This window comes from Cinclus cinclus, chromosome 5 (genome assembly GCF_963662255.1).
Source record: "Cinclus cinclus chromosome 5, bCinCin1.1, whole genome shotgun sequence".
Taxonomy (NCBI): Eukaryota; Metazoa; Chordata; class Aves; order Passeriformes; family Cinclidae; genus Cinclus; species Cinclus cinclus.
The window spans coordinates 56,658,868-56,677,596 of NC_085050.1; the positions used below are offsets into that span (position 1 = coordinate 56,658,868).

General features: G+C 48.1%; 2 protein-coding genes across 3 annotated transcripts in view; one reads left to right on the forward strand and one right to left on the reverse strand.

Annotated features, from left to right (window-relative positions):
• On the forward strand, window positions 1-15,178 carry IGFBP7 (insulin like growth factor binding protein 7). 2 transcript variants are annotated; one of them, XM_062493018.1, is made up of 5 exons: window positions 1-503; window positions 11,622-11,731; window positions 13,000-13,116; window positions 13,468-13,598; window positions 14,943-15,178. In XM_062493018.1, coding segments are annotated over exons 1-5 (843 nt in total). In that variant the 5' UTR covers window positions 1-19; the 3' UTR covers window positions 14,944-15,178. The 2 variants fall into 2 exon arrangements, with proteins under 2 accessions (XP_062349002.1, XP_062349001.1); XM_062493017.1 differs by having other exon boundaries at window positions 13,468-13,594.
• Window positions 15,116-18,729, reverse strand: part of POLR2B (RNA polymerase II subunit B) — a 16,466-nt gene continuing 12,852 nt past the window's right edge. The window contains exons 21-25 of the mRNA XM_062493016.1: window positions 18,463-18,570; window positions 17,855-17,968; window positions 17,609-17,769; window positions 16,289-16,484; window positions 15,116-15,392 (exon numbers count right to left, since the gene is read on the reverse strand). Of these exons, the coding sequence (XP_062349000.1) occupies window positions 15,303-15,392; window positions 16,289-16,484; window positions 17,609-17,769; window positions 17,855-17,968; window positions 18,463-18,570 (669 nt within the window). The 3' untranslated portion in view covers window positions 15,116-15,302. The remainder of the gene's footprint in view (window positions 15,393-16,288; window positions 16,485-17,608; window positions 17,770-17,854; window positions 17,969-18,462; window positions 18,571-18,729) is intronic.

Consider the following 18,729-nt stretch of genomic DNA (forward strand, 5'->3'; position numbering starts at 1 on the left):
CGGGCGGCTCCGTGCCGCCATGCCGCCCTCCGCGATGCCGCTGCTGCTGCTGCCGCTGCTGCTGGCGGCGCTGGCGGTGCCCGCCCCGGGCACGGCGGCGGCGGCGGCGGCGGGGGGCTGCGGGCCCTGCGATCCGTCGCGGTGCCCGGCGCTGCCGGCTCGGGGCTGCCCGCTGGGCAGGGTGCGGGACGCCTGCGGCTGCTGCTGGCAGTGCGGGCGCGGCGAGGGCGAGGCGTGCGGCGGCGGCGGCGGCTCTGCGGGAGGACGCTGCGCCCCCGGCCTCGAGTGCGTGAAGAGCCGGCAGCGCCGCAAGGCGAAGGGCGGCCCGGTTCCCCCCGCCGCCGGCCCGCCCGGCGTGTGCCTCTGCAAGAGCCGCTACCCGGTGTGCGGCAGCGACGGGCTCACCTACGGCAGCGGCTGCCAGCTCCGCGCCGCCAGCCTGCGAGCACAGAGCCGCGGCGAGCCCGCCATCAGCCAGCGCAGCAAGGGAGCCTGCGAGCAAGGTGCGGGCAGGGAGAGCGGGGCGGGCGGGGTGCGGGGTGCGCGGTGCGGGTGGCCGCTCTGCCGCCCGGCTTCACGGGGGGAGCGCCGCGCCTCCCTAGCGCTCCTCCTGCCGCTTTATCCCATCGGGACGCTTCTCTGTGAAACGGACGTGATTTCAGAGCCACCTTAAATGGACTGGAGAGTCCCAGTCGGATGGCGCTGCCTAAACTTGGAGTAACACTTCGGGCCAGCCCCGGAGACGCGGAGGAACTTGGGCACTCGCTGTTGGCTTCCAGCGGTGCTGGAGCTACACGTCCTCAGTTTTCATATTTTGCCTGAAGCTTGCGATTTGGGCTGCTGTGAGACGAAACAAAAGAGGTGAGCTATCCAGGGCAGTGTTCTGCCCAGGATGATTGCAAGCAAAGAGGAAAGGAAATGATTAAATGAATGTGAAAGCCGCAGAAATTCAGAGCCAACATCTACTGGCTTGCTTTGTTTCGAAATGAAAACAGTGACTTTCCTGTGAGCTGCAGGTTGCGGTTTGCACTTGCTGCATTTCTGACCAGGAGCTTGATTCATCCCAGGCTTTATCTTAGGGATGGTGCTCAAGGAAGAAGTTCTGCTGTGGAGCCTCTGCTAGAAATTCTGGCCTCTGGGAGTGGTTTTTGCTGGCCGGGAGGGAGGGGTAAGACATAGCATGCAAACCATATACTAAACCTCTCAAGGACAAGATTGCAGCGCTAGTGCTGTTTTGGTGGAGGAGTGTTCTCATAAACACAGTATGTGCAGGTCACAACCTCCACCTCCTCCTTCTCTTGCTTCTCATAACTGAGGCCAAGTATGTTTGCAAAAAAAATGTTTCTGAAACTCCCAAGGCAGGCATGAAAGACTGGGTGAGGATTGGGTTTTGTTCTTTGATGTTGCCCGTTAAATGCCCTGTGTAGCTTTTCACAAACCTTGTCCAAAAGATTAAGCTTACATATTATCCAGAAACAGTGTGGTACAGTTTTAACTCTTGGAGGGAAGGAATTTCAGCCTTCAGGGTGATGTGGAATGAGATTAGAATGGCCTCAGTCCGTGCCTCTGTCTAGTATTGGGAAGGAGTCTTTCCTGCCCAGTGGCTTCAGGAGTCCTAAAATGTGTGCTGCTTCTTGGCTCTGCCAGCCCAGACAAGTGAGCAGATGGGTTTGGAAGATGTCATGCTTCAGATGCGTACTTGAGAAGAGGCTGTGCTCTCACTTGTCTTGCCCAAAGTATTATGGGAGTTCATTGCAAGACAGGTATTGATACTTGGAAGATAATGTCCCAACCCTTGGCTACACTTCCTGGTGTCTGTCCCAGACTGGATGCTGGTTTGACCTGGTGGGGCTTTGATCCAGACTGTGGAGTCAGAGTTTGAGTAGGTCAATGCAGACATGAGCCACTGGCAAGGGATGTGGAAGGCCACTGACTTGCCAACCTCCAGCAGGTCCCACAAGATTTTTCTGTCTTCTGATCCTCACAGCAGCTTTGCTGAAGAAGGGTCTTAGAGTGGGATAGCCATTCCATGCACAAACTGCATCCCTTCCTTGGAGAAGGTCTCTCTTCAGGTGTGCAGATCTGCAGCATGACTCCTTTGGGGCTGTTACCTGTTTAAGAATTTCACTGGAGCATGTGGTGCAGGGCAGCTGGCAAAATGTTTGGCCTACCATCGTTCAGGGGACCTGTTCTTCTTTTGGCTCCTGCTGCTGGAAGAGCTGTGACCCAGCATGTCAGGGAAGGGAGCAGGATGGACTGGGCTGCTCAGCCACTGACCCTTCAGAGATTCCCCTCAGCTGCATGAACCTTCCTTGTGCCATGGGCCTTCTGGTGATAGCACTGCTCTGTGGCTTGCAGCAGAGGCAGGGACTCATCCCACAACCGTGCTAGACATCTGGAAGTATTTCTGTATCCCTCAGTGCCTCCCGGCAGTTAGGAGCATTGGGTGGGAAGGGTGGGGATTTGTAATTTTCACATGGATTTTGAAACACTGATGGGAGAGAACATCCATCCCATCAGCCTAACAGGACAGAGCCTTTTCAGTATCTTTCCAGATAGGTGACAGCACTTTTCTAGGTTTCTAGAAGGACCTGGATACTGTGGTAGTCAAATAGTGGAAGGTGGGCTCTGAGGTGTCTGCATACCCTTGCATATCCTTTCAGTCCCAGAGAGAACAGCCTTTCACGATAGTATCTAAGAAGAGATCCAGAAGCATACTCTTCCAACAGTGGGTCCTCACTGTGTTTGATTGCTTTTTGGGATTTTTAAGTTTTTTTTTTTTTTTTGGTCAAGTGGAACTGGAGAGGGAAGCCTTATTTTGCACATCCTGTTGGATCTTTCTTTGATATTAAATAGCAAAAGGAATTAACATGTTCTCAGCCCTGCAGAATTCTCCTCCACCTTGTCCTTGATTGTTTCCCAGACCTCTCAGATGGGATGTCTGTGTTTTGCACAAAGGTCATGAATCCATGCAGAAAAAGGTATTTCTGCAGCAGCCAAAACTTCCTTCTGGGGGGCAAAGGAAGACACAGTTGAGAAGAATTTGAAAGGATGGAAATAACCCTTGCTCTGCCTGCGCTTGGCAGATGGAGGGATCCAGCTGGTCCTTTCTGGAGTGGATTTTATGTTGGGGATGTCTGGAAAAAGGTATCCTACTTGATTGCCAGCTCCTTGAAGCTGCCTGGCTGCTCTTGGTGCTGTGCCAGCAGAAAAAGCTGCCTGTCTTTTTGCTCAGAGGGGAGCAGGCAGTGTTGCCGTGGTGCACCCTACAGGCTGGGCTCCTGCTTTGCCCTCACACTTGCACTCAGAGCTGGCCCTGGGTTTGCCCTGCTCCCTGTCAGGGCACCACTAGCTGCATCCCATCTCTACCTGTGTGTCCCAGCAGCCTCTTCCTAGCTAATCACAGTGCTGAGGATGCAGGAGGTGGATGCTGTGAAGTTTTCCATCTGCTTTCCAACATTGCCTTTAAACAGATTGTCTGTTTGCTCTCTGCCTGTGAAAATGCAGCTCAGGTCTGCCACCAGGTCTTGCAGGCAGGACAGGTTCAGACACAAAGGAGAAGCCTGCTGGTGGGCAGGTTCAGGTGGTCTGGGGTGCCTCCTCTGGTGGCCCCCTTGGCTGGAGGGGAGGCTGCTCTGACAGCTGCTCTGCCCTCTGTCACTTCTGTCACACAGCTGTGTGCAGATGTTCAGAAGTGCCTCTTAAAGAGCTGGTGGCTTCAGGAATGTAGGCTGAAATTAAATTTGCAGTGCGCACACACTGAGGTTGTTTGCAGCCAGCTAGGACCTGTGGCAGGACTGTGGTACCCACTGCCATGCAAAGCCAGCTGGCATAAAGGATTAGAGTTGCATGGCTCAGCTCAAGCCAGGCAGAAAACATCAAAGCACCAACCCCTATAAAAAAAAAGTCTATCAGGATTCTTGATGATGATCTCTGAGCTGAAAAATACCAGGCATCAACTTGTTGCCTAACCAATGCAGGAAGAGACAAATACCCCTGAGTCTTTCTTATCATTAGCTACCAGCAAATACCTGCTTTGAGAGACGTGTTGTGTCTGCTGGAAATACTGCCAAAGTTGCCTCATTATATGGTTTGAAGTCCCTAATGCTTGTTCCAACAGGGTTGGAGTCTCCAGGTTGTTTTGCTGTTGTCAGTCAAGGCTTTCTCTTTGTGTTATGCTCCCTTCTCTCTTGGTGGAAGCCAAACTCTTGTTCTTGCTCAAAAGCAGCATGCCACAAAGCAGCTCTCAGCAGACTTCAGAGGACAGTGTTTCACTCTCAGGGGCACTGGTGTTGCTTTGTGCCAACCTACAAAGACCTCCTGGGGGTAGAAACTCAGGACCTCTCTGTGTGAAGGGTAAATTTGCTGGCTTGTCAAGCAGTCTGCTTTATTTCTGTTCATCTGAGTGTGGTTTACAACTCTGTGGCTCCATGAAAATGTTTCCCCTGCACTGGGAACATGCAGGGCTTTTCCTTATGATAATGATGGCTCACAGGATCCCTCCCACAGGCTACAGATGAACCGGGAGAGACTCTTTTACAACTGCCTGTAACCAGCATTAAACTTGTCTATCTCACCAGAAAGGAGATCCCAGTAACTGGAGCTATCATTTTGGCTTCCCAGAAGCCCAGACAACATCCCTCGTGGAATGTTTTTTGGTAAGGTGCCACACACCAGCTCTTGGGCTCAGAAGAAAGTGGGTGTGAGGTTTCTTGGCTGTCTACAGGGTTTAAAAAAGCAAGCTGATGGACATAGGATTGTGACTGCCAGGCTTTTGTTGAGACTGGCAGCCCCAGGGGCAAATATATAGCCCCCCCAAATTCCTGCCAATTTACCCCATCAGTGGTTTTGCTTTGCTGATGCTTCACTGTTCCAGAAAGGTTCATCTGTGCTGCAGACAAAGAAGTGCCAGGTTCCCACAGGTCAATTTCAAAACAAGAAACATGAATCACATCTGTTGGCTCATTCCATCCAAATTCAGCTGTTGAAGCTTTGCCAGAAATATCTAATTTTTGAGGGTGATTTGTTTTACTTTTTTAATCCTATACCAGAGTACAGCAAAAACAGGAGTTTGGGGGAAAAAAAAACATGTGGGTAATGACAGACTGTTGTTATCACTGAGATTAGCTCATCTTCTGATACAGCTGCCTTATGTACAAGGGCTCCCAACTCTAGACACTACAAAACATAGTTCATAGCCAGGCACATTTTGCAAGAAATTCTTCTAGGTTTGTTAACAAGAGGCTCAGATTACTTTAGTTCTTTCCTCACATTCTTCCTTTTCTGGATTTTAAGGGAGACTTTGAAGAATATGCACATTTCATGAGTGGTTTTGTCTTTGCTGGGGAAAGATTTAGAAAAGGTTTTGCTAAGTCATCTGTGGTTGGAAATGAACCGAGTTCCCCAATTCTCCTGGGAATCTGGTTTGAGTTTCTTCATCAGGTTGGAGTGGGGGTCTTGCAGGGGTGGCCTGCTACCTGCTGTCTTCCACTGCAAAGGAAAATACTGCTTTTGTAGGTGGATCTTTCCAGCACTTTTGTGCTGCATCCTGAGAGTCTGTGGCAGAGCACTCTGGGGTGGATCCCATCAGGGCTCACAGACTTGTGAGTGCCTAATTGGCAGAGCAGGTCACTAATCATTTCCTCATGGATTATGGGGACTTCACTCATCTCCCCCTCACCAACTTCCAGCTCTGGGAGATGGGTGTCCTGAGGACAACTGATCTTGGTATTTAAGACAAAGAAGGCATTAAGTGCCTCTGCCTTTTTTTCATCCTGTCACTACACTACCCTCTGCATTCAACCAATGATGGAGACACTCCTTGACCCTCCTTTTTCTGCCAATGTATTTATAGAAACTTTTTTTGTCGTCTTTTACTGTAGCAGCCAAACCAAATTCTAGTTGGGCTTTGGCCCTTCTAATTTTCTCCCTACATGAACTCACAACATTTTTATAGTCCTCCCATGTTACCTGATCCTTGTTCCAGAGATGATAGATTCTCCTTTTTTTCCTTAAATTCCAGCCTAAGTTCTGTGTTCAATGAGGCTGGTCTTTTCCCCTGGGCTTTCTATACTTGGAGACAGTCTGCTCTTGAATATTTAACAATTCCTTTTTTAAAACACATCCAGCCTTTCTGGACTCTGCTCTCTTTCATGACTGACTCTGAACACTGCTGTTCCTTGCTCTCAGTGTTCAAAAATACTGGTGATTTAAAATTCATGTGTAACTTTGGGGACTTCCACTGTTGTAGCACAGGTCATATATTCCTCCTTAAAAAGCATTCCACTACTTGAAAACTCATTGGAGCTTGAGTTTTTATGGTTACTGTGCTAAAAGCTATGGTGGAAGTTGTTTAATATATTACTTGTTAGAGTCCTAGAGAGCAACAGTATGTCAGGGACTATGCAATACCTTCACAGCTCAGGAAGATCCTGTATTTCCCCTGTGTCTTCATTCTCAATCATCACAGCATACCCAAATTCACTAGGAAGGAATGATTACTGATCAGCAAATTCCACCCTATGTTTGTTTTTTCTGTTGCTGGAAAAGCATGCTGTGTTTAAAAAAAATGTGTTTAATCCTTTGTTGGGCTGAGGTTGACTGAGGTTAGAACTAAATAGGAGATTACCACGTAACAAGTCTAATCAGGTCAGATTTTTGAAAGCCCTGCTTGCTTTTCCATGCATAAATGCTGCCATGCCTTTTTTTCCGTGTCTCCCACTGAAAGCTTTTCACATTCTTTCCCAGCTTTAGCTCATGGAACTAGATGATCTGCAAGGTCCCTTTCAACCCACACCATTCTGTGATTCTGTGATATGAAGGTCATGCACAAGGTCTCTGAAGGCAGTGTTCCCAAACCATGGTGAGACACCAGGGCTGGGATTTCCAGTGGCAGTGCTGTGCACCACACTTAGCCCAGTGGTGTGGAAAGCAGGAATTGCTCCATGGCAGAATGATGGTGGCCCAGGGCCCTTCCTCACACTGACTCAGTCTCAAGTCTCCAGAGCTTGGGGCAAAGCTGTGTTCATGTTTGCAGCCTTTCCTGAAGTCCGAGGGGGAGCGCCCAGACAGACACAGCATCCAGCACTCACTTCCTTCTGTACTCCTTAGTCTCTTCACAGACAGATTACAGGAGGATGAGAAATGCCTTCAGGGGAAGGTAACAGAGAGGCTTGTAAACCTGCCAGAAAGCAGCAGGCAGCTTTGGGAGTGGGGAAAGCCAGGAGCTGCTTGCACTTCCCGTCTGCTGCCGCCTCTCACAGGGCACTGACCTGGGAGGGGGCAGCTGAGGCCATGCTAGCTAAAATGACTAGATGTTGCTTATGGAAGGTTTCCCTTTTTCCATATAAAGTAATTTTGAAGGGAAAGTACTTTACCAGCAACTTAGAAGACTGGAGTGGGTTTATTTTCAGACTTGCAATATCTTGTGAGAGTGAGCAATGTTTTGGCTTTTGCTTGGGTTTGTCCTCTCAGGGAGCGTTCCCAGCCTGTGTGTGTGACCTGGGGCTGTGGCAGGGCAGTGCAGTGCCCAGGAGAGCTGGCTGGGAGACAGGCTGACACCCATGTGAGCTTCAGCATGTGGTACATGGCTTCATGTGTTCATGGTCTGGCCTTCCACCCAATCCCAAGTACCAGGACAGAGCCCACTATTCCTAATGTCCAGCTGATTTTTGCCTTTAGTCACATACCTGTGGGCCCCTTGATTTTAGCAAAGAAGTTACTGCTCTTCTTGCTGTGTGATTTTTGTTTGATTGTATGTGTGAACACTAAAGGAAGATTGGTGAAGATGGGCTAGCCCTCAGCTGTGAGTGACCATCCAGGTATCAGTGAGGGACAAGTGGGTGGGCTGGGAGATGCCAGGTCTCTGCAAGCTGAGGCTGGGCACAGAAGGGGTGCCTGGTGTAGGAGGGGTGTCAGGAACAGATGCCAATAATATCCTCATCAAGGATGTCATAGGCTCTGCTGTGCACATTGCTATGGCAGAAAAAGCAACTACATACAACAATGGGAACTCCTTTCCAGCTCTATTTTTGACACAACACAGGCTATCAGTTCCCTGCAAGCTGCAGAAAAAGTGTTTTCAGGCTCTGTCCCAGGGTGAATGAGCTCTAGGGCTCTGTAAAAAGCGCCTTCCTGGGCCAAGGAGAGATATTTGTTTTACAAACAATGGGCAGAGCACAGAGGAAATGCTTGAAGTGCCTGTGGAGAGCAGCTGATCTCCATCAACAGCCTGGGCTGTCATCTTGGTCAAGGAGCTCCGGTGCAGTCAGGGAGTGTCCCCAGCAGGACAGCAGGGACCACTCAGCCACCGTGATGGTGGTGACCATTTTCATGGGCAGGTGCAGACCTCAGGTCCTCAGCCTGGAGGAAACTGAGGGAGTAACCATCCCCTCTGTGGGCAGTAGAGCAGCAAGGCCTCCGAAGTGCACGCTGTAGGAGGATGGTGGGGGGCCTCCTTGCTGGCAAGAATCAAGATATCTGCTCTGTAAAAGGTGGGCTTCTTTCCAGTCCCCACTTTGCTCCCTTCATAGGAACTTCTGAAGCAAGAGGAGCACTTGGAGCAGGGAATGTCCTCACATCTTCTGAAGTGCATGCAAGGCTCCGCCACCCCCTGCCTCTCCTGTTGTGTTGTCAAGTTGCTGTATCACCTGTCCATCTCTCTCCACTTTGGAGGACTGTGGGAGGGAGCAGGGTGACTGCCATGCACCTGGGTGTCAGCTCACTGTCGTGGGAGTTCAGCTACTGCTGTGGCTGTAGCTGATTTAAAATCTGATGACTTCTTGGCCTTTCTCATTTATTTTTAGTGGCGGAAGAAGCCCAGCTCAAGAGTTTTGGCTGTATGGATTTAAGTCAAACGTCCAGAGAGAGCACAGTGACTTTTCCCATGACACTTGCTGCATCTCTCAGGATGTGTATTCCCTCCTTGCCTCAGAGCTGTGTCAGATACAGGCAGAGGCCTGTGGATGCTTCCAGCTCATTTTGCAGCCAAATGTAGAACGTCATGTTCTGCCTGGTTGGATCAGGATGTACATCCTGAGCTCAGGACTAGCTTGTAACAGCCAAGCTCTCAATGTGCTGTGGCTGCTGTGCCAAGCTAGACAGGGCTTTGCTGTGAAGCTGTGCAGGCAATTCCCCTGTCCAAGAGGATAAACAATTTCTCCTCACCCAGGAGGTGGGTAGAAATTCCTTGTCTCTTTTCCCCTCACAGCAGTTGGTGCTGAAAAATCATGGTGTGACCTGTTCATCCTGGCAGGGTGAATAAACACCTCTGGGCAAATGGGTGTCTGAACTCGTGGTGCAGGGGGAAACTCAGGTGATAACCAAGACTGAGACATCTCAGGCAGTGGATTTAGTGGTGTGCTGAATGCTGCCAGTTCCCAGCCAGGAGAGGATTGAGCTGGATCCTGGAAGAGCATAACGATCCTGGAAGAGCATAACAATGCCTTAAAATCCACCTGGCTTTTAATGTGTCAGAATCTCTCATTTTCTGTGGTGAGAGATGGTGGTCATTGGGGGGCACTTGTGTTCTTCCTGCCTCATGGAAAAACCTCAGTGGTAGGATGGTGTCATACAGGGGCAGACATAGCCCTGCCAGCTGGGAATAAGTCCCAAACTCTGCTTTAGGAAAGCAAATTTGCATGTGGAGGGTTGGACAACAGAATAACAGCAGCAGCAGGCTTTGATGGGTGCATGTCAGCTGGGGGGGTCCCACACAGAGCCTGGGTCCAGCTGAGCTGCCTGGGGACACTGTGTCCCATCAGAGCTTCCAAGAGCCTTATTATCATTTAAGGGACACCAGAAAAAGAACAGCTGGGCTGTGCAACATTTCCTGCAGGAAATGTTGCCCTGGGTGAGGGGAGCAGAGTGCATGACCTGAGGTGGCCCCATCCTGGGGATGACAATGTCCTGGGCTGGCCACTGTGGGGTACTTGGGGGGAAAACCTTCAGCAGGGTGTTGAAACACTGCTTAAATCCTCTTGTCAGCTGAGAGACTCATCTCTGTGCAGTTGAGGAGCACCTGGGTTGTGGTGTCTGCCAGGAAAACAGCCCATGCTGACTATTAGGTGTGGTTTCAACCATCGCCCAGGGCTACTCATAAAACTTTTCTGCTTCTCCACAGCTGCCTCCTGTTAAAAGTCAGAACTGGGATACTTCTGTAACAGAGAATATTGAGTGCAGCCAACCCTGGTCTCCGAGCAGCTTCCCACCAGCAGGCTGTGTACAGTCATTCCTGGAGAGAGAAGTCTCGAAAGAGAACAAATGCTTCTCTGGGTTTGCACCAGCTGCTCAGGAGCAGGGAACCACCTCAGCATCTCTTGGGCTAAAATAGAAGCTGCCCCATGATCTGTCCCCAGACCATGAGAAGGAAGAAGACACCAGCCTTCTGCTGGATGATGTTGGTGCAGTGGGATGCACTTGAAACCTACACACCCCTGTCTGAAACAGGGCTGCAGGGTAGAGTGCACATGCAGGGCTGAAATCCGTGCAGATTCAGGACCCCATAAGGAGCATCAGGACCCATATCTGCCCCTCTTTTATGGGGCTGGGAATGAGCTCTGTGATCTGTGAGTCAGTATACCCAGGAGCTTCTGTCACGCAGGCTCTGGAGTACCTGTCTGTGTAGGAAATTCCTTCTCCTGATGGAGTGTAATGGGAGCTTTAGTTTCCTGTTATTGCCTGCATCTTCGGAACAGAGGGGGAAAGCCGTTTGTGGTGTTCTTAAAGCTATCAATAACTGGAAATAAACACTGTGCTCCTTTGGTCTGAACTTCCTATTGCAGGGAATTAATAGCTGTGTTTTACAAAACAGCCTCACTAAAGAGGGACTGAACAGAAAAGGCCTTTCTTCCCTTCCTGAGTTATGGGTTATGTCTCCAGAATTTCCCAGCCTGAGGGATAAACATCTCGAGCCAGATCTGCAAAACAACCCTGTTCTGATCTGCTTTAGAAGCAACTGTCTATTTAATCAGGAATTGAGCTCTCTGGAAAAGGACAGAGCTCTGCATTCGCCTACTCCCTTCCCCGATCTCGCCCATGGAGAACTCTGCCACCACCCAGCCAGCCTTCTTTGGCTGAGCATTGCACACAGGTAACAGGAACAGCATGACCTTGAATTCTGCTAGCCCACAGGCACGGGATTGAAATCAAGCTGTGAGAAGTGATGCTGCCAAGCTGGGCAAGCTCTTCAGGGCATGATAGTGAGTGGGATGTGCCTTGTCTCCTGGGAGTCCTTTCCTCCATGCCAGCTGACTTGGTCACTGCATGGTAAACAGAGCCAGGAGTTGGTACCGTTCTGCTCAGCCCCTGAGATAACAGAATACAAATAGTATTTTACTTCTAACCTCAACCTTGTGAGGAAGAGGACTCATCACCTGAACTGCTCGACACTTGAGTTTTCATCTGGGGCAAGTGCCCATTGGTCTGGATAGCTCAAGGCTGGGTGTGTGTGTTACTTTGAAGAGAGGTGTGTTGTGATGTGGGATCAGCCCAGTGAACTGTGCTCCTCACTGGGATCACCTTCACCTCATTCTCACACTGTGACTGGCTCCCACTTAAAAGGCTTAGCATGGAGGCAGGCTTGCAGTCACCTGGGACTTAAAAGCTTTTTTCCCTTTTTGCAGGACCCTCCATTGTGACTCCTCCTAAGGACATCTGGAATGTGACAGGAGCACAAATCTACCTGAGCTGTGAAGTCATTGGCATTCCAACCCCTGTCCTCATCTGGAACAAGGTAAGGGCCCTGCTAGGAGCTCTTACAGCACAGCAAACCTGAGGTGTCTGAAAGTGCCTGGTAAGCACAAAGGCCATAGCAGATCCCTCTGTAGAAACACATCTCTTTGATGAGTTCGCTCATCTGTGCAGTTCTATCCACCCCCAGACATCTGGTTTTGCTTAGTTTTTAGACATTATTTAGAAAATAAATTCTTGTTGATCCCGAGCCAGGACAGGACTTGTGTTACGCTTGGTAGCGCCTGGTATTCGGAATATGTAGGGAATGTCCCTTGACCTGCCTTCACCTTCACCCAGCTAGCAGCAGTGACTCTGAGGTGGCTAGACATTCCCATGTCGGGAACAGGAACTGCATGGGGCAGTCATTTAGCTGCAGTAGCCAGCAGCATGTTGATTTTGGCAGCACTGGTAACATCTGGCTTAGGACAGGGGCCATTGTTGAATGGAGAGGATCCTGGCCGTAGGGCTGAGAGCCATTGCATGGTTCCTGCAGCCTCAAGTGCCACAGGTTTGTGCACACTTGTGAAGGGTCTTAAAATTAAGCTGAAACGTTACCACTGAAGGATACTACGGAGAAAAAAACTGGATTGGCCCAAAATTTGCTGTAAGACAGCAAGTTTTATTTATAGGAGTTCAAGAGCAGACTGTCAGGTGAATGTACAATATGGGCTTGTTGACTCAGGCAGTGTGTTCTGCTTGTTTATGAATAGATGCCGAGTTTACACTCTCTGTCAGTGCTGTTCTGCTTTTCGTGCCTCTTCTTCATGGCTGAGAAACTGCTTGACCTGGTGGTAACAAGGGCTGAGCACCACTTATCCTGTGCTGTGCTCTGGGCTCAGATACTGAGGAAAGACTGCAGTGCAGCTTTCCCACTGGTGCTGTGCCTACCATGAGGGACTGCCTGGTTTGCTGCAGCAGAAACAGGCAGGGCTGAACACACCCTTGGGAGCACACACACAAGTTCTGTGATGCCAGATCAGCGCAGGGCATGTTGGCACATCCCACTGCCCAGCACCATCCGTACCAGAAAACTGGGCCGCTCTGCTGCTGCTGAGGTGAGGGGAACACGGCCTCAGGGCTGAGGCACTGGGATGGTGTGGCTGCACTACACAGAGGACAAAGTGAAACTCTGACACTAGAAATACACTGCTGCTGCACAAAATACATCCGTGTGTATCTAATGTTGATTTGTGTGCAGGTATGGTTCAGCATGCAGTTCCAGCATAAGTAAGCCCCAAAGTTCTTATCCATTCCTGACCTTCTGTTTAGATAATTAGAGGACAGTATGGTGTCCAGAGGATGGAGCTTCTGCCTGGGGACCGGGAGAATTTGGCTATCCAGACCCGTGGGGGCCCTGAGAAACACGAGGTGACTGGCTGGGTGCTGGTAAGTACTCTGTGTATGCACAGACAGCAGAGTGCAGTTTGCAAACTGCTCATGAGCAAAGAACAGTACAGGGGACAAATGGCAACAGACAGGGCATTAGGGATGAACAACCTGCGTGAGTTAGAGATGAAGGATAAGGGTGGCTGCTGGTTCCAGTCTTACCTGGTGCAAGCACCCTTTCTGTGTCTAGCATGCAGCAGAAGCGTGCATGCCACTTGTAAAATCAGAGGGGGAATAGAGAGGAGGACAGGGTTTGACATAAAGAAGTTCTGTAAGATACCTGAAAACACAGTCACCTCTACCAGTGCTCAGGATGCTCACTGGGGGTGTGGGGTGTGTTTCTTCCCTTAGATATCTCCTCTGAGCAAGGAGGATGCTGGGGAATATGAGTGCCATGCATCAAATGCCAAAGGAGAGGCAACAGCTTCTGCCAAAATCCACGTTGTGGAAACTCTGCATGAAATAGCCTTGACCAAAGGTTGGTAAGTGTGGCTGAACACTCAGCAGCTCTCTCCCCTAACAATTTATTGTTCTTTGATACAAAAGGACCACCTCTGTTTAATGCTTTAAAAGAAAAAAACCGAACCGCCTCCCCCCCCCCCCCCCAAGAAATACCAGTTTAACATGCAGTTTTTTGCATTTGGCAAAACATTCCAGCAAATCTTAGCTGCTAAAGTACTGGAAATACCAAATTAAAATTAAGAAAAACCTTCTGGGTTTTTTACAGAGCAACTTCCAGTGGGTTTCCAGCCCTACATTTGTATTATCCTTTCAGTGGTGCCTGGATGCTTTCAAACCTGCTCCTCTCTCCTGGGAGCAGTATTGGCACAGCAGACATTCCAGTTCCTGCCATGTTCTCTGCATGCTGGGATGTGAAACCTCAGAGATTTGCCACAGCACGTCCTCTTTGCTAGGCTGTGTGCAAAGCTGCTGGGAAACCAGCCACCCTCATCCCAGCTGCAGGTGGCTCAACACCACAGGATATGCTTAGGAATAAATCTGGAGAGCCAGAACAGTAACTGAAACCCTGCTGGAGGCAGAGGGACAGGGAATAAAGCACCTAGCTAGAGAATACTGTGCTACTCAAATCCCCTGTTGGACTTAATCCTTAGTTTTAATCCCCGCTAGCTTTATCCAAACTACATAGTCCTGATGTTTTTGTCCTTATGTCTGTGAAGAGCTAAAATACTTCCCTTAGAAGAACATTAGCAGCACCTGACACTGAAATGAGAGCTTATAATAAATCCAAATACCATGCATAGGAACTCTGCTAATGGTTTTAAGGTAGACTCTAATCCCTTTTCAAACATCTTATTTATGGATGTGAATGAAAATGAGTTTTACTGAGTTGTGCCATGAACAGCATGCTTATACCCCAGAGCAGATGATGTTCACTCCCTCTTTTAGAGTAACTACTGTGAGGTTCCAGTACTGTGCATAGTGCCTCGGTTTGTTCCTTACACACACCCACCAGCACATGCTACAGCTGGTTCTTTTCAGCTGTAGGAAAGCTCTAAGGCATCTGGAGCTAAGTGATAAGTAAATGCAGACTGCCACCTTAAAGGAAATTGATAAAGTTAATGGAACAAACTGTCAGACATCATAGCTACACTGTGGTGAGAGTCTGTGTGCCGTGCCCAGGTGATCTCAGCACAGAAAAATGTGTCTATTATCACCCTCCTGCAGCAGGGAGGGAAGGAAAGAAGGCAGGAAGAAAGGAAGGGTCAGGTCTCCCCCTCAGCCAAGAGGTCCCAAAGCTATTGCCAAAGTTGCGATATTGCCCCTTGGAACAGGACAGAGTGTAACATGTTTTTGTTTTTCCACAGATGATGGTGCAGAGCTGTGATGTGAGGACTTTCACTTACGCACAGTTTTAAATTAGTATTTTGGAAAGCTGCAAGCTCTGGCTTTTTCTAGCTGACTAATCAGTCCCTCTTAACTCCCTTTTTCTTTGAGTCCCAATTTGCTTGCACACTTCTTTCACAGATACACAAATAGATTCACAAGTTCAATTACAAATTTTAATTCTATTTACAGGAAATAAACATACTTTTGAACAGCACACATCAGATGAGTAAAACTGTAATTCTGAATGCAACGTATACAAAATGAAACAAAACCTGAGCACTTGAGTCTCACACTTAAAAAAAAAAAAAAATGAAAAAAAAGAAAAAGCCCTTTTAAGGCTAAACACTCATCATACGAGGTGCAATACTCATAGACATCAGTTCTTGGAAGAGGAGTTTGCAGGCATAGGGCATTCGAACCAAAGATATCTGGAAAGAGATTTCAAAAGTCTTGTGATAAACACTCATAAAGCATCAACTTCCACCATCCTCTACACAAATAACTTGTTGAGTTTTTTGCTTAAAAGCAAATGTGGAGTTATGTATGAAAGCATTTAACAAGACTTGCTCACAGACTGTACCAAAGCAAGAAGGAAGCTGAGACTGTCTGTAGGGGCTACACAGCATTTCTCCAGAACACATTTTTAATGTAAAAATACAGCCAAGGCATCTGATCCTAAACAAGAGCCATTTAACACAGAACATGTACACAGCAGAGTGTGCCTGAGGTGCATAAATGCAGGTAAGGTTTCTAGCACACACCACTCTGTAACCCCAGTGCCACTGTTAAGCGTTGCAGCAGTCAGTCTCTGGCACAAAAACAAGCCTGTTCAAAGCAACTATTTTTATCTCTGCCACCGCTCTCCCTTGACATACTTCTGTAACCAAGCATGCACTGCAGAGCTTTTATTAAATTAAAAAAAAACACCAAAGTGTAACACAAAAGACCACCTGTGGGGACTCGGCCCTGCAAGCATAAATATCTCCATGGGACAGTCACAAGGGTGATTGATGCTTTTCAATTCCTGTGATTCTGAGTTTTACTCCCAAAAATAAGCTCTTGAGCATTTAAAGTCTCTGAGAACTCTGCACTGTACAACACTTGAACAGCATTTCCTGCCAAGTGACAAGCCAACACTATAAAATTAATAAGGAAGCATCCAAATTGACTACAATGCTATAAACACTTAAAACAGTTATGAAACCAAAATAGCAATTGTTCTGGTGCTTCTTTAAATATTTTCTTCCCTATCCTCCTGCTTCACTCAAGTGGCATTTCCTCCTGCCCACAAGGAGAAACAATGGCTAATGAAAACCACACGTACCTGAGTTTTATTACGGCATCCGCGGCATTCGTAGGTGTGAGTCCTCGTGTTTGCAATTGCCATGATTCCACAGAGGTTACACACATGGACCTGGTATGGGTCTGAAGCTTCAAACAGTCTTTCTCTCAAGAACTGGGCTGCTCCATGAGCAATCTGGCAATCTCGTTCCATTTCTCCAAAGCGAAGGCCACCATCACTAAAAGGAAGAGGAAAACCCCTCAACTTTTGAGTTCACTGGCAAAATAATCAGTTCTTGTTGGTGGAACAAGTATTTGTATTGTGAGGCAGTAGGACACCTCTAACACCACAGAATAAAGCTGTGAAAACAGTAATAAGTGCTGATGAACATTTCTACAGCTGGTGTCTGCCAGCCACAGCACAGCCATACAGCAAAATGAAGTGTACGATTAAGTCATCCTCTGCTTATCTGTAGTGGGTTTAACCTTGTTTGCCAGCTGTCCACCAAACAGATCTCTGGTCCCCACCATGTCAACATGACATGGAGAGAAAGTGAGATGGAAAAGCTCATGAGTGGAGATAAAAACCAGGGAAAAAACTCAGCATGGGGGAAATGAGTTTTATCACCCACTGAAAATGGAGTAAGATGATGAGAAACAAAGACAAAAATAAAAAGCTCACCTCCCCAACCTTCCTCCCAGGCCTACTCCACTCCTTCATTCTCAACTCCTTCCTCCCCTCCCTGTGATGACTGGGACAACGGGGATTGTAGTCAGTGCATCACAGCCCCTGTTGGCTGCTCCTTTCTCCTCACAGTTTTTTCCTGCTCCAGCATGTGGTCCCTTCCATGGGATAGTCCTTCACAAACTGTTCCATCACAGGCCTTCCCATGGGGTACAATCCTTCAGGAACAGACTGCAGCAGCAGGGGTCCCCCACAGATCATACCTCCTACCAGGAGCTGCTCCAGCGTGGGCTTTCCACAGGCTGCGGGACAGTTCCTGTTGCATTTCCTCACTCCTCTCTCACAGTTGCTGCACAGCATTTTTCACCCTTTTTCCAATATATTCCACAGAGGTGCCACCAGCACCACTGCTGGGCTCAGCTCTGGCCAGCTGTAAGTGGCTGTGTCCAGCACGGGGCAAGCCCATGTCCCTTCTCAGGGAGGCCACCCCAGCAGTACCTCCTTCTACCAAAGCCTTGGCATCTGCACCTAATCCAAGATTTTAAGCCAAACACATGAAAGAACAGGTGGCTGTTTGGAGGGAGCTAATTAACCTGCAAAGCTGAAACACCTACTTGTTCAGGGCTGAAAATTGGACAGAAAACAAAACACCATATAGAAACTAACAGGGATCCTTACCGAGATCTGCCTTCCATGGGCTGTCTGTTAAGGATCTGGATTGGTCCTCGTGCACGAGAATGGATTTTGTCATCCACCATGTGCTTCAAGCGCTGGTAATAGGTAGGACCAATGAAGATCTGGGATGTGATTTTTCGACCAGTGAAGCCATTGTAGAGGACCTGAAGAAGTCAATGCAATCATAAGCCTTACTACACATTAAGTGTATATTAAAAAAATTACAGTGAATTGACACTGTGATTATACCTCATTTCCTCTTAGATGATAGCCATAATCTGATAAAAGGTTGGAAATCTTCTGCACGTTGACAGCATCGTTAAAAGGTGTAGCATCACCAATTTCTCCCTTGTTTGCAGACACCTACAGAGAAGAGGGTTGGAAGAGTTTGTCAAGTTTCTGAAGGACTGGTTAGACTATATTTAGCTATTTCAAACAGCTGTAATCTGAGATTCCATGCCAATGGTAGTAACCTATCTTGCTGTGTTTATCTGCCACATATTTTAAAAAATACATACTATAAACAATTTTGCTACTCCTTTTTCTAGGTCAGGGGAAAATGTCTGCAACAAAAGCAACAGATGAGAGAGCATACTGTAGGCAGGGCCTGACCTTGTGGATAAAATTTACAGGACTGTACATCTTCCCTAAGAAACCTCCTTTTGCTATCAAGTAACTGGAGAACAATAATTTTTAAGTGAATTAACACCTACTAGATACTGTTTATCTTTACCAAAAAAAAAAAAAAAAAAAAAACAAACCCAAAAAAACCCAAAAAGCAAAACTCAAAGCAAACAACAATCCCTACCAAATTTCAATTCACATTGCTCAGATGTGGTATAGAAGACTGTTCTCACCTTTCCCTGAAGACACTCAATCAAGTGACCAATGGTCATGCGGGAAGGGATGGCATGGGGGTTGATAATTATATCAGGTGTGATGCCTTCGCATGTGAAGGGCATATCCTAGAACAGGGAAATGCACAGTCAATTCTTCCCAGAACATCATGTTTAGGAAAAGCATGTGCTTGGATCCCAATTAAGTCTTTTAAAGAATTTATGAAAGGCATTGAAATATGTAAGAAGCAACTGAGTCCCCTTCTAAAAGTATTTTAGCTACATTTA